At 33.1% G+C, this 11487-nt stretch overlaps 1 protein-coding gene across 1 annotated transcript in view; it reads left to right on the top strand.

Annotated features, from left to right (window-relative positions):
- LOC107726258 (zinc transporter ZIP11-like) overlaps window positions 1-11487 on the top strand; it is a 113690-nt gene that overhangs the window by 48217 nt on the left and 53986 nt on the right. The window contains exon 5 of the mRNA XM_016535789.1: window positions 8619-8751. Within this exon, the coding sequence (XP_016391275.1) occupies window positions 8619-8751 (133 nt within the window). The remainder of the gene's footprint in view (window positions 1-8618; window positions 8752-11487) is intronic.

Raw genomic sequence — 11487 nt, 5'->3', positions numbered from 1 at the left:
TTTTCGGTTTTGCATTGAAATAATTTCTGTTTGTTTTATTTCTCTCTGAATTGGCTCTGTGTGTCCGTGAGTCTACGTGTTGATGAGGAAATGTCTCCTCGCTTATAACGTGCATTTCAAAAAGTAAGCGTTTTTTAAATTAAAATAAATAAACTTTCTTTTTGCACACATCACTGGCTTCACTATCAACAGCCTGAGTCTGAATAATCTGAATAATGAAAGACTTGTTAGAGGAGGTGTCTAATTATGCAGATCGTTAAGACTGTCAATATGAAAGGCCTTTTCATGTTGTGTATCAATGATCCGCGTCTTCGACCTGCATTCAGTGCATCTAGCTCTGAGACTGTTATCTTGAAAAGAAGAGGTTGTCTCTTATATTTATTCCATTCCTCCTCAGTAGTTTTCAATTGCAGTGAGTGTCTGACAGATGGGCCTGCAGGAGCAAGCTGCATCTCGAGGCTCAGAGCTAAAGCCTAGCACTGAACAAAAGTGATGGTCATGGTGGTCGTAATCAGAGGCATCTGTTCGTCTTCGTGTTTCATGTGTCATTCCTGGTTGTGTGGATTTGAGGAATGATATTTGGGTCGTATGTCTCCATGGTCACCGAAATCCATTAGAAGTCCTTCCAAATCTGAGAAATGTGTATCTCAATGAACTTTTCCACGACATTCTAATTTATTGAGATGCTCCTGTACATAATAAGCAAATTTGTGAAAATCACTTCAATTTAAAGCCAAAATGCCATTTGGAGTCTAAGGTCATTCTCAAATCATGCTGGATAGTATGATCAGTCAGATTTTTATGCTTTTATGTTTTATTTGTGATGATTGGGTGAAATTTCAGCTATTTTGGGCAGATTTGCCCATCAATTAAAAGTTGTCTGAAGGTCGAATTGTAATTCTGGATTTAAAATCCACATTAAACCTGAAAAAAAAAATTATAATAAATAAATAAATACAAATTTGGTTTTAGTTTAAATAAATAAATCTAATGAAAATATAAAAAAATAAAATGTTTTTGGATTTAAAGTAAACAAGATATTTCAGACTGTGACTGTTGTAATGTGCATAATATGCAATTTAAAGCCAAAATGCTCTATGGATTCTCAAATCATGCTGGATAACATAATCATGAGTCAGATTGTTATTCTAATAATTTTTTAATTTATGATTTTGGGGTGAAGTTTAAGCTGTTTTGATCAATACAGTGGTGTCTCAAAGTCAAATTGATATTCTGGGATTCAAAATCTAATCATTACTGCATTATTTCAAGATAGTGAAATAATGCACAATTTTTGCCATTCGCTTCAGTTTAAAGCCAAAATTCCATTTGGATTCTCAGATCATTGTCAAATCACGCTGGATAACTTGATCACCAATCAGATTGTAATGCAAATAAAGTAATTATTATTATATTTATAAAAATGCATGAAATTAGAATGAGAAAGAAATAGAAAACAGAAGCATTTTCACTCAGGCGTATGGTAGCACCTTTACCTTTTATCTGTGAATGATAATGTCTAATAGATATTCTGAGTACCTGTAATGATCCATAACAATGTGAAATCCATCTCCATTTGTTGGATCCCTCTCTCTGAAGCTCTCATAAGGCGCACATATTCCCGTGCACATCTGTCAGTGTTCAGGAGTCCAGCTGTGGAGACTCACTAATCAAGCAGATCTCATTATGAACAGATAATGACTGAGGCTTTGAGCTGAATGGAGCAGGACATCGTGATGAGCCGTTATTTCCATTACAGGCCGATCTGAATGCACATATTGAAGTGGACGGATGTGCATGAAGTGTTTCTGTAAAGAGATGACCATTGTTCCTTAAAAGGCATAAAACAGCACTAGTTTCATGTTCTCAAGTGTAACTTCTGACTCTTTTCTTATCTTTTCTTCAGCGGATCCGCAGGGGCTTGTGAAATCCCAGTTCACACACACATGCACTTTGCTGCTGTGCTCTTTAAATTGACAGTGTCCTCTAGTCATGAAGAGTTTTCTAAGCTCGCTCTCTTCACACCCCAGTGAGAATAGATTTTCAAGTGATGTGGTCTCTTTGCTTTGAAGAAAAAAAAAAATCAGTTCTTCCTGCAACCATCCTAAAAAAAACCAAAAAAACAAGTATGTCAGACAACACTATCTAATCTGAAAGATTGGATAGTTATTCATTGCTTGCACCAAAAATAAAGTCACCCAGACATAATTGTTGTAAAAACAACAACAAAAATATAACAGTTATTTCTAGTGAGTGAAAATGGTTTTATACAACAGTTCAAAAAACAAGTTAATATTCAGCAAGTTACATTTTAAACACAATATTGACAGATATGCTCCGCCAGGTGTTTCATTTCTAAATAAATTCACTGAATCATTCATAAAGACAGTTACTTGTTTCTTTTCTGAATGAATCCTTGTTGTATGAATCATTTGAATGGTATAATTCAATGACTTGCTCATAAGGACAGTGAATTAATCAGTTTTTGAATCAGTCGTTCAAGTGAATGATTCACTGACTCACGCATGAAGACAGTCACTTGTTTGTTCCTTTGAATGAATCATTTGAATAAATGATTCAGTGACTCACTCGTGAAGTTACTTGTTTTGCTCCTGAATAATTCACTGTTTTTGAACAAATCATCTGAGTGAACGTTTCAGTGATCTCACTTATAATGAGTCACTTATTGTGTTTTTGAACTACTATTTGAGTAAATGTTTCTGTGACTTGCTCATGAAGACAGTTATTTGTTTCTTTCCTGAATAAACCCGTGTTTTTGAACATCCGTTTGAGTAAAATGAATCAGTGACTCACTCATAGTCTGTTATTGTTTATTTTTTTCCTGAATGAATCAGTGTATTTTAACAACTGTTTGAGTGAATGATTCAGTGACTCAGTCATGAAGCTTTACTTGCTTCATTCCTGAAAGACTCCGTGTTGTTGAATAGATTGTTTGAAGGAATGATTCACAAAGAGTCACTTGTTTTGTTCCTGAATGAACAAATCGGTTGAATGAATGATTCGATGACTCACTCATTGACAGCCATTTGTTGCCACCTACTGGCGTAACAATGTAACTTACAGTACGCAGTGGCTTTTTAACCAGCTATTCCCAAGATGATTTTAGTGGATTTATGAAGTCAGTCCTCCTCAAGCTGTTCATCACATTAACTAAGAACATGATCCAATAATGTTTGGCAACCACAAAGTGTCCTAATACTTTTGGTGGCTATTGAGTGTATGTTTACAATAGTATATGAAACTCGTTTATTTCAAAAGATCAATGAAGACATATAATTTTTCATGATATGATGCCTTAAAGAATGATTGAATCTTGTACTCCAAAGAGATCAGCAGCAGCAAGGGTGTTAATTGTCCCAGTGGGAGCTGCTGCGTGTCATCTGGTGTATAGAGCGCTGATAAGAGCGGTCAGTGAGCATTTATCACCCCTGTGTCCTTCCTCCATAAATCCTGCTAACGGCTTGCTCATTTGGATCGATTGCGTACGTAAGCGCTCGTAACTTACCCACAAACAAAGGACAGAGGATGACAAACATGATGCATTTCTTGCACGCTGACACATGCACAGACGCACTGCCTGTGATGAAACTGAGCAATCATTCTGTTCCCCAAAGAGATCAACACGCGTGTTTCTGTGAAATACTGGACATTCGGCTTTATGGCCTTTTTTTCTGTGTGGGTTCCACATGCACGAATACCATACTGAACACACATATTTGAATTAGTCAAGAGGAAAATGTGTCATGTTTGGGAAATAGTGGAAAGGACATGGTGTTATTTCAATGATAAAGTATCTTGTTTGAAAACATGGCGTGCATCTCATTCGACAATGCAATCGTAATGTCATAAACTCTCTGAGGACATCAGATGAGAGCAATAAATTGCAGGTATTTAACTCTATTGTCTCACATGCATATACAAACCTGACAGGGTTTTGTAGATCTCAGACCACAGTTTGATGATTTAAACACCCTATGCAATTAACATTGAAGATTAGGTTAGCTCTGAGGCCATTTATATGCTAGTATACAGATACAGTGCTGGTCAAGTTTGGAATAATTAATTATTGTTTAATGTCTCTTCTGCTCATCAAGGCTGCATTTATTTGATAAAAAAATACAGTAAAAACATAAAATTGTGAAATATTATTACAATGTAAAATAGCTGTTTTCTATGTGAATATCTGTTAAAATGTAATTTATTCTTGTGATCAAAGCTGAATTTTCAGCATCATTACTCCAGTCTTCATTCTAATATGCTGATTTTCTGCTTAGTTATTATAAGTTATTATTGGTGCTCAATTATTAAAAGGGTTCTTATTATTATCAATGTTGGAAAGAGTTTTTGCTTAATAGTGCAGAATATTTTTGTGGAAACCATGATACTTTTTTCCAGGATTTTTGATGAATAAAATGTTCAAAAAAACAGCTTTTATTTGAAATCTAAATCTTTTGTAACATTTTAAATGTTTTTACTGTCACTCTTAAAAGTGTTAAAAGGACGTTCCCCCCGTCTGCTGCCTTTTCCATCACAGCTCAAGATAGTCACATGCTGCTGGCCGTTTTGCACCAGCTGAGCAACTACTGCGATTTATTTATTGAAATATATAAGCCTAAATCACGCTCTTTTGTTTCTCTTACTAAAGTTGTTTTCTTTTCATGCATAGACTTATATCATATCTGTAGTAAAAAACAGTATAATGGTACCCCGTCTTGCTCCTCTGCATTAGTGCCCTTCATCTGTGAGTGTGTGTGTGTGTGAGTGTGTGTGTGTGTGTGTGAGTGTTTCTAAGACACACACATCAGTGTTTACAATCATGTTTCTTCTGGAATAAAGAGCGATGACGTTCTGCTGGAGGTCACACACTTTCTTCTCTGCTAAGACTGTGTGATATATTTCTTAAGTTTCTTAAATTTCTTCAAGCCTCTGCATATTACATTTATATGCAGTCCTAGAATCTGTGGAATCGATGTATGAATATTTCATGCAGTTGTTTCTGGATTATTGCACAAATGCTCGTCCCATGAGCCAAAAGCTCACAGATTTCTTGCAGATGATCTGCATTGAGGCGACTGATTATATGTTATTCTTTGACTGATGATGCATGATCAAGATATACATCAGTCAGAGGAATGCTCGTATATTCTTGAACTTTTTTTGTATGAAGCTCTTCTGTGCTTGTGTTTAATGCAGAACTTTTAGTGAATTTCTGATATTTTTCACCTGTGGTTGTGACATTTACGTTTCCTTCATATTAAGTTTTAAAGATGAAATGCCTTTGAGTTTAGTGGATGGAGACTATCTTGCAAATTGCCTGAAAGAGCTGTTATCGATTTCTTTACTGGGTGCAAGGTGACGTGAGTGTCTTCAGGCCGACGGAGCCTCTAAAGTGACAGTGACTATTGACGGGAATCAACCCTGCAGTCTCAATCTACTCTTTCATTGAAGTGAATGCAAGATATGTCAATATTTATAATAAATATATGACTCCATGTGAATATTATCTTCGTATCTGAGGTTGGTGACAGATAAGCAAGGAACGGCACACAGATAATGGAAAGGCAGTAGAAATATAAAAACTAATAATAATAATAATACATATTTGTTTATTTTGAACATATTCAAAATAATTCCTTGGTCAGATATTTCTGAATAATGACCATTACCCTGTATCTGAAAAATGTGTGTTTTCGATGTTGTCGTGATCATATTCTGTCTCACTATTTTGTATCTGTACAAGACAATGAAAATGTATGTATGTATTTATTTATTTATTTATTTATTTAACCATGTATTAAGATCAGTTCCAATAATTTATTTATTTATATAAAACCTCAAAAATACTAAAATAACTTTCTTTAATTTATTTCAATAAATAAATTAGTTAGTTCCAATACTTTATTTATATAAAACATTAAACAATACTAAAATAACTTTCTTTAATTTATTTCATTAAATAAATTACAGATATATTTATGAATATATTTATTTCTTTATTTATATTTAATAATATATTTCTTTCTTTCTTTATTTAACCTTGTGGGAACACCAAAACAATACTAAAATAAATGAATTTATTAATTTATATCAATAAATAAATTAGTTACTTATGTAAATAAATAAAATGCAAGTCGTTTATTTATTCATTTATTTTATTTAAGATCAAAGCAATACTAAAATAAATTACTTCATTAATTTATTTCCATAAACGAAATAAATCATTCATAAATTTACTTCATAAAGTATTTCCATACAGTTACTTAAGTAGATAAATAATTTTTTTTTTTGCTGGTTTAAGCTGGTTTTAGTTGGTTTAAGCTTGTCTCCCAGACCGGTTCCCCAGCCTGACCGCTGTAAAACGCCTAAAACTACAATAATTCAGCCAGGTTTGAGTGACCAGCTAACAGATGAGGCTGCAGATGAAAAAGGAAAAAGTTTTTCTGACACGTTTAGATGATTTTAACTCTTAGCCATAAAGAGCAAACAATCAATATAAGAAACAGCGTCTCCCTCAGCTCTAATGGAAGCTAAAACTGTGCCGTTTGATGCTCGTAACCACTTAAGCTTCTTTCTGCTCTCCACATGTCTCAGCCTGAACAGAAGACGACAATGTTATTACAGCCGTTTGCTTTGAAGTGAATGTTACTTGTAGCAGAATTGGACAGCAGTCACATCAATTCGGCAAAAGTTTAGTTTTAAAATTGTTTGTAGAGTATAAATAAGCAGTTGTGTCACCAAAATCATACTCAATCATCTGTACAGTGAGATGAATAATTATATCATTCATTCGATTACCATGAAAGGTGTGTTGTGAATGAAACATTTATTAGCCTGTCGTCCATTATTCGGCTAGCAGCATTTCTGTTTTTGTTTTGTAATGGTATAATGTGGCTTCTTAATGTCACATCTCTCTCTGTGCGTTTATTTATTTAGAGTGAATGCAACAGCCCGAGGAACTTTATTAATGGCAGCTCTGAAATGGATTGCATGCAATTTCACCGTGCTTGTGTTTTCAAAAGCTAATATATAAAAAAAAAAAAAAAAAAGACATGATGAAAAGAAAAGATATGGGTCGATATCAGAGACTGAACCCCATTGGCATTTGGTTTGTGTAGGTAGATATTTTCTTGGGTGACGTCTAGACAAATCGTGTCAGACTGTGTCTTTAATAATGTTTATAGATGACGCATACAAAAGGTGCGAGGCTTTTAAAGGCTCAGGCTTTCACTGTGTGTCTGATGCAGCACGTCAGATATGAGCTTTATTAAAGATGAGATCTCACTGAATTGCATTCATGTAAATGCAGCGGCTCGTCAGTTGATGCTTTTCCTGTTATTACATGGCTCTCTGGAACACTTGATTCTGATTGGTCAGATTCAGCAGTTAAATATGTTTGAATAATGACAATTACGCAGGGAAACGCTGTATTTTCACCTGAGAGATCAACATACGTTAAAGGGGTCATATGATGTTGCTAAAAAAGAACATTATTTTGTGTATTTGGTGTAATGAAATGTGTTTATGCGGTTTAAGGTTCAAAAAACACATTATTTTCCACATACTGATGTGGGGGCGTGTTAGAACGAGCCGGTTTAGGTAGGTGTGGCTGACTCTTAACTTTTATAAAGAATATCTCTTTGGATTTGAGACTTTAGTCTTTGCAACTTTACAGATCTTCTTTATGCACCAAGAGCTTGTAACACTCCAAAGAGAAAGGAACAATTGAAATCACATCATATGACCCCATTAAAAGAAAAGTATTAACTTATTTCAATAAATAAATCATGGTAAAAGTAGATAAGTCAATAAATAAAATCATACTATTTATTCATTCATTAATTTAAGCATGTATGAACATCAAAACAATACTAAAATAAGTTACTTTTAATTTATTAATTTATTTTAAGAAATAATGGTTACTCTAAGTAGATAGATAGATAGAACGATAGATATATAGATAGATAGATGGATAGATGGATGATGGATAAAAATAACATTATTTATTAATGCATTTATTTAAGCATCCGTGTCTGAACATCAAAACAATAGGAAAATGAGTTATTTAATTTATGAATTTATTTGAATAAATAATTTATGCTTACTTTAATTAATTAAATAAATAAATACATTCATTTAAGTAACTGTGTGTGAACAATACTACAAACAATACTAAAATACATTACTTAATTTATTAACTTATTTCAATAAAATATGATTCAGTAAAAAATAAATAAAATGAATGAATGAATGAATGAAAATTATTTATTTATTTACTGAAGAAACTGTTTGAACTCCAAGACAGTACTGAAATAATTTTTTTTTTTTTTAAATTAATTTAATTTAATTAATTTTCAATAAATAAATTATGGTTACTCAAGTAAGCAAATAAATTAATTTCTTTAATTATTTACTTACTTATGTATGTATGTATGTATGTATGTATGTATGTATTTTACCAAAACAACTGAAATCTTTCCAATGTTATCCCCTGGTTGGGAGTCAGAACTGTTCAAAATCTACAAACTCACACAGTGATGGTTTGCCATTTGCAATGTGTTCATATCATTCATATCAATTATTTAATATTTTTCTTTCAGGGTGTGGGGACGGATCCTCATATGGCTGTGGTGCTGCAGTCTGATGCCAAACTGAAGAAGAAGAGCTCGATGGCCGGCCTGTCGGAGGAGGAGCAGCTGTCCATCAGGATAGGTAGAGCAGGAGTTCACTCAGGCAAGCTCTTCTTCACCGACCCACAGTCTGCTCTCAATCTCACACTCAACATCAACATCAGTGCTGCACTGATGGCTCTCTGTTTCTCTATCACCCTCCTGGCTCTTTTTATAATTCACGTTCTCTCTTCATTTTTGGTTCTGTCTTGAAACCTAGTGACTTACCTACCCCAAAACAATTTGTGGCATTATTGGCACTTGTGATGTGATGTTTATATCAAATTATACACACAAAATTAAAAGTGTGTAAAGTTTTCCGTCTCTTCTGCTCACCAGAGCTGCGTTTATTTGATCAAAAATGCAGTGAAAATTGTGAAATATTATTACAGTTTAAAATAGCAGTTTTCTATGTGAATATCTGTTAAACTGTAATGTATTTCTGTGATCAAAGCTGTATTTTCAGCATCATTACTCCAGTCTTCAGTGTCACATGATCTTCAGAAATCATTCTAATATGCTGATTATTAGAAACATTTCTGATTATTATCAATGTTGAAAACCGTTGTGCTGATGAATGTTTTTTTTTTAGAAACTGATACGTTTTATTTTTCAATATTCTTTGAAGAATAGAAAGTTCAAAAGAACAGCATTTATTTGAAATAGAAATATTTTGTAACATTATAAATGTCTTTAATGTCACTTTTGATTAATTTAATGCGTCCTTGCTGAATAAAAGGAAATGTCTTACTGATCCTAAACACTGATGAGTTACAAAATGCATCGCAATCAGCTGCATGTGAGGAAGATTTACTTTGATAAATAATAAATATCCCTTTAATGTGATCATTTACTCCAAAAATGAAATTCTGCCATCATTTACTCTCACTTGTCTTCATCCCAGAAGTGTAATCTGTACATTGCATGTTATATGAAGAACGCAAAAGGAGAATTTTTAAAGATTTATGCAGCTCTGTCGTGTACAAAGGTAATTCACAGGAAAAAAAAACATGCAGTGTAAATCACTTTAAAAGTAATCAACATCTCACTTATGCTGTAATTTAAACCTTCTGAAGTCAAACAAACCTTTAATGAGAAGTGGAATTACTCTGAGATGCTCTGAAGTCAAATATGAAGCTTGAAAACGGTCATCATGCAGACTTTTAATGGATGCTCAAAAAAGTATGTGCGAATATAAAAAAAATATCTCATTTGTGCTCCAAGATGAACAAAAGTCTTCTGGGTTTGGAGCAGCGTGAGATTAAATAATGACAGAGTTTTTATTTCTGTATGAATAATTCATGTTATAATGTTGCTCTATTGAAGATCAAGTTCACTAGGTTTTGCGGCAGTGTTTCAGATTCACTTACACAAACACACTTGGTTTTTTCTTCTTTTTCCTTCTTTATAATTATGATTTAATCAGTGTCCTCTCTCAATTATTGATTGTATATCTGCTCTTCCTCGGGCTCTTCTGAGACAGCATTGCTGCTCTTAAGTCTCTTTACTGTAGTGTGCACTATAGAGGGCTGGTGGTGGGGCTCTTTAAACTGCTTTGCCATGAATAGAGTGCAGAAGGATCATATGGTTTTCTCAAACGGTGCTTAATGCAACATTTATGGAGATATTGCAATATAACTTTTGCAATTTACCACCATGAAAAGAGCACAGGCGGATCAGACATATGCACAACTCAAGGGAGTTTAGCTGATATTAAATGTATCTGTGTAATCGTAATATAATAAATGTAGCTGCAATTGAAGTTCTAATATTTTATTTATAATATGTTATAATATTCACTTAATTTAAAAGTTATACTTTTAAAAAATATTCTATAACAGTTTCAGCCTATTAAATGTAAAAAAAAATGATGGCACAAAAAAAACAGCAAAATATACTGTCTTTATGTTGTATTATTGCAAATATATTTATGATAACTAATTTTAAACAAGTTTATAATATTTATATTTATAAAATTAATTAAATAAAATATAAAAGTAAAATATAACATTTAAAACTTTTTTTCACATGAAACTGCAGCAATGTAAGAAAAGATTAACCCTATTTATTATTATTATTATTATTTAATTTGAAGTATTTTCTCCTTTTGCATTATGGAGGCTGCAAAGACCCATTAAATCTCTGTTATTGATTTTTTTTTTCTTGAATGTTTTCTTCTAATTCACAGTTTTATTTGCAGTTTTTCATGGTTCTTGATGACGTATTAGCTGCATGTTTAACAAACTCCCCTCTGAACAGTTAATACAGATCTATGACAGATCATGTAGATCATATGGTGACAATAAACCCACTAAACTACAGAGAAAATAAATTTTTGCCCTCACATTTGAATTGTGATTCAGCTCTGGTTCATCTCTGACCATGCCGATACATATATTATGTATATTATGTATTCTGAATATGGCTTTTTGAATATTATCTGAATGTTCCAGCAGAAAGTGAAATGACCATTCTTCACTCAACCCATTAAATGTACAGTAATAGTATTTTTACTTTAATAACAGAGATTTCCCCAAAGAAGTGTAGTTCAAGTGACAATCATGAAAACCATGATTTTATAAACTCTCTTTATAGAGAGAAAACCCATAGCTGGATTCATCTGGCCTTGAGATCATTGTTAAATGTCTGCAGCTGTAATTCCTGAGGCAGAATCCACACAGTCTAATTAACCGAGCTAAACGAGTGTGAGCATATTACATGACAAACTAGTGAAAGTGCAGCCTGTGAAACGGCCGTAACCTCAGTCAGCTTCTGATAACTGAGATAACACACACACACA

The sequence above is a fragment of the Sinocyclocheilus rhinocerous genome, unplaced genomic scaffold (assembly GCF_001515625.1).
Source record: "Sinocyclocheilus rhinocerous isolate Xijiao unplaced genomic scaffold, SAMN03320098_v1.1 scaffold546, whole genome shotgun sequence".
Taxonomy (NCBI): domain Eukaryota; kingdom Metazoa; phylum Chordata; class Actinopteri; order Cypriniformes; family Cyprinidae; genus Sinocyclocheilus; species Sinocyclocheilus rhinocerous.
The sequence above is the reverse complement of the archived record's forward strand: the minus strand, read 5'-3'. Positions and strand labels throughout refer to the sequence as shown.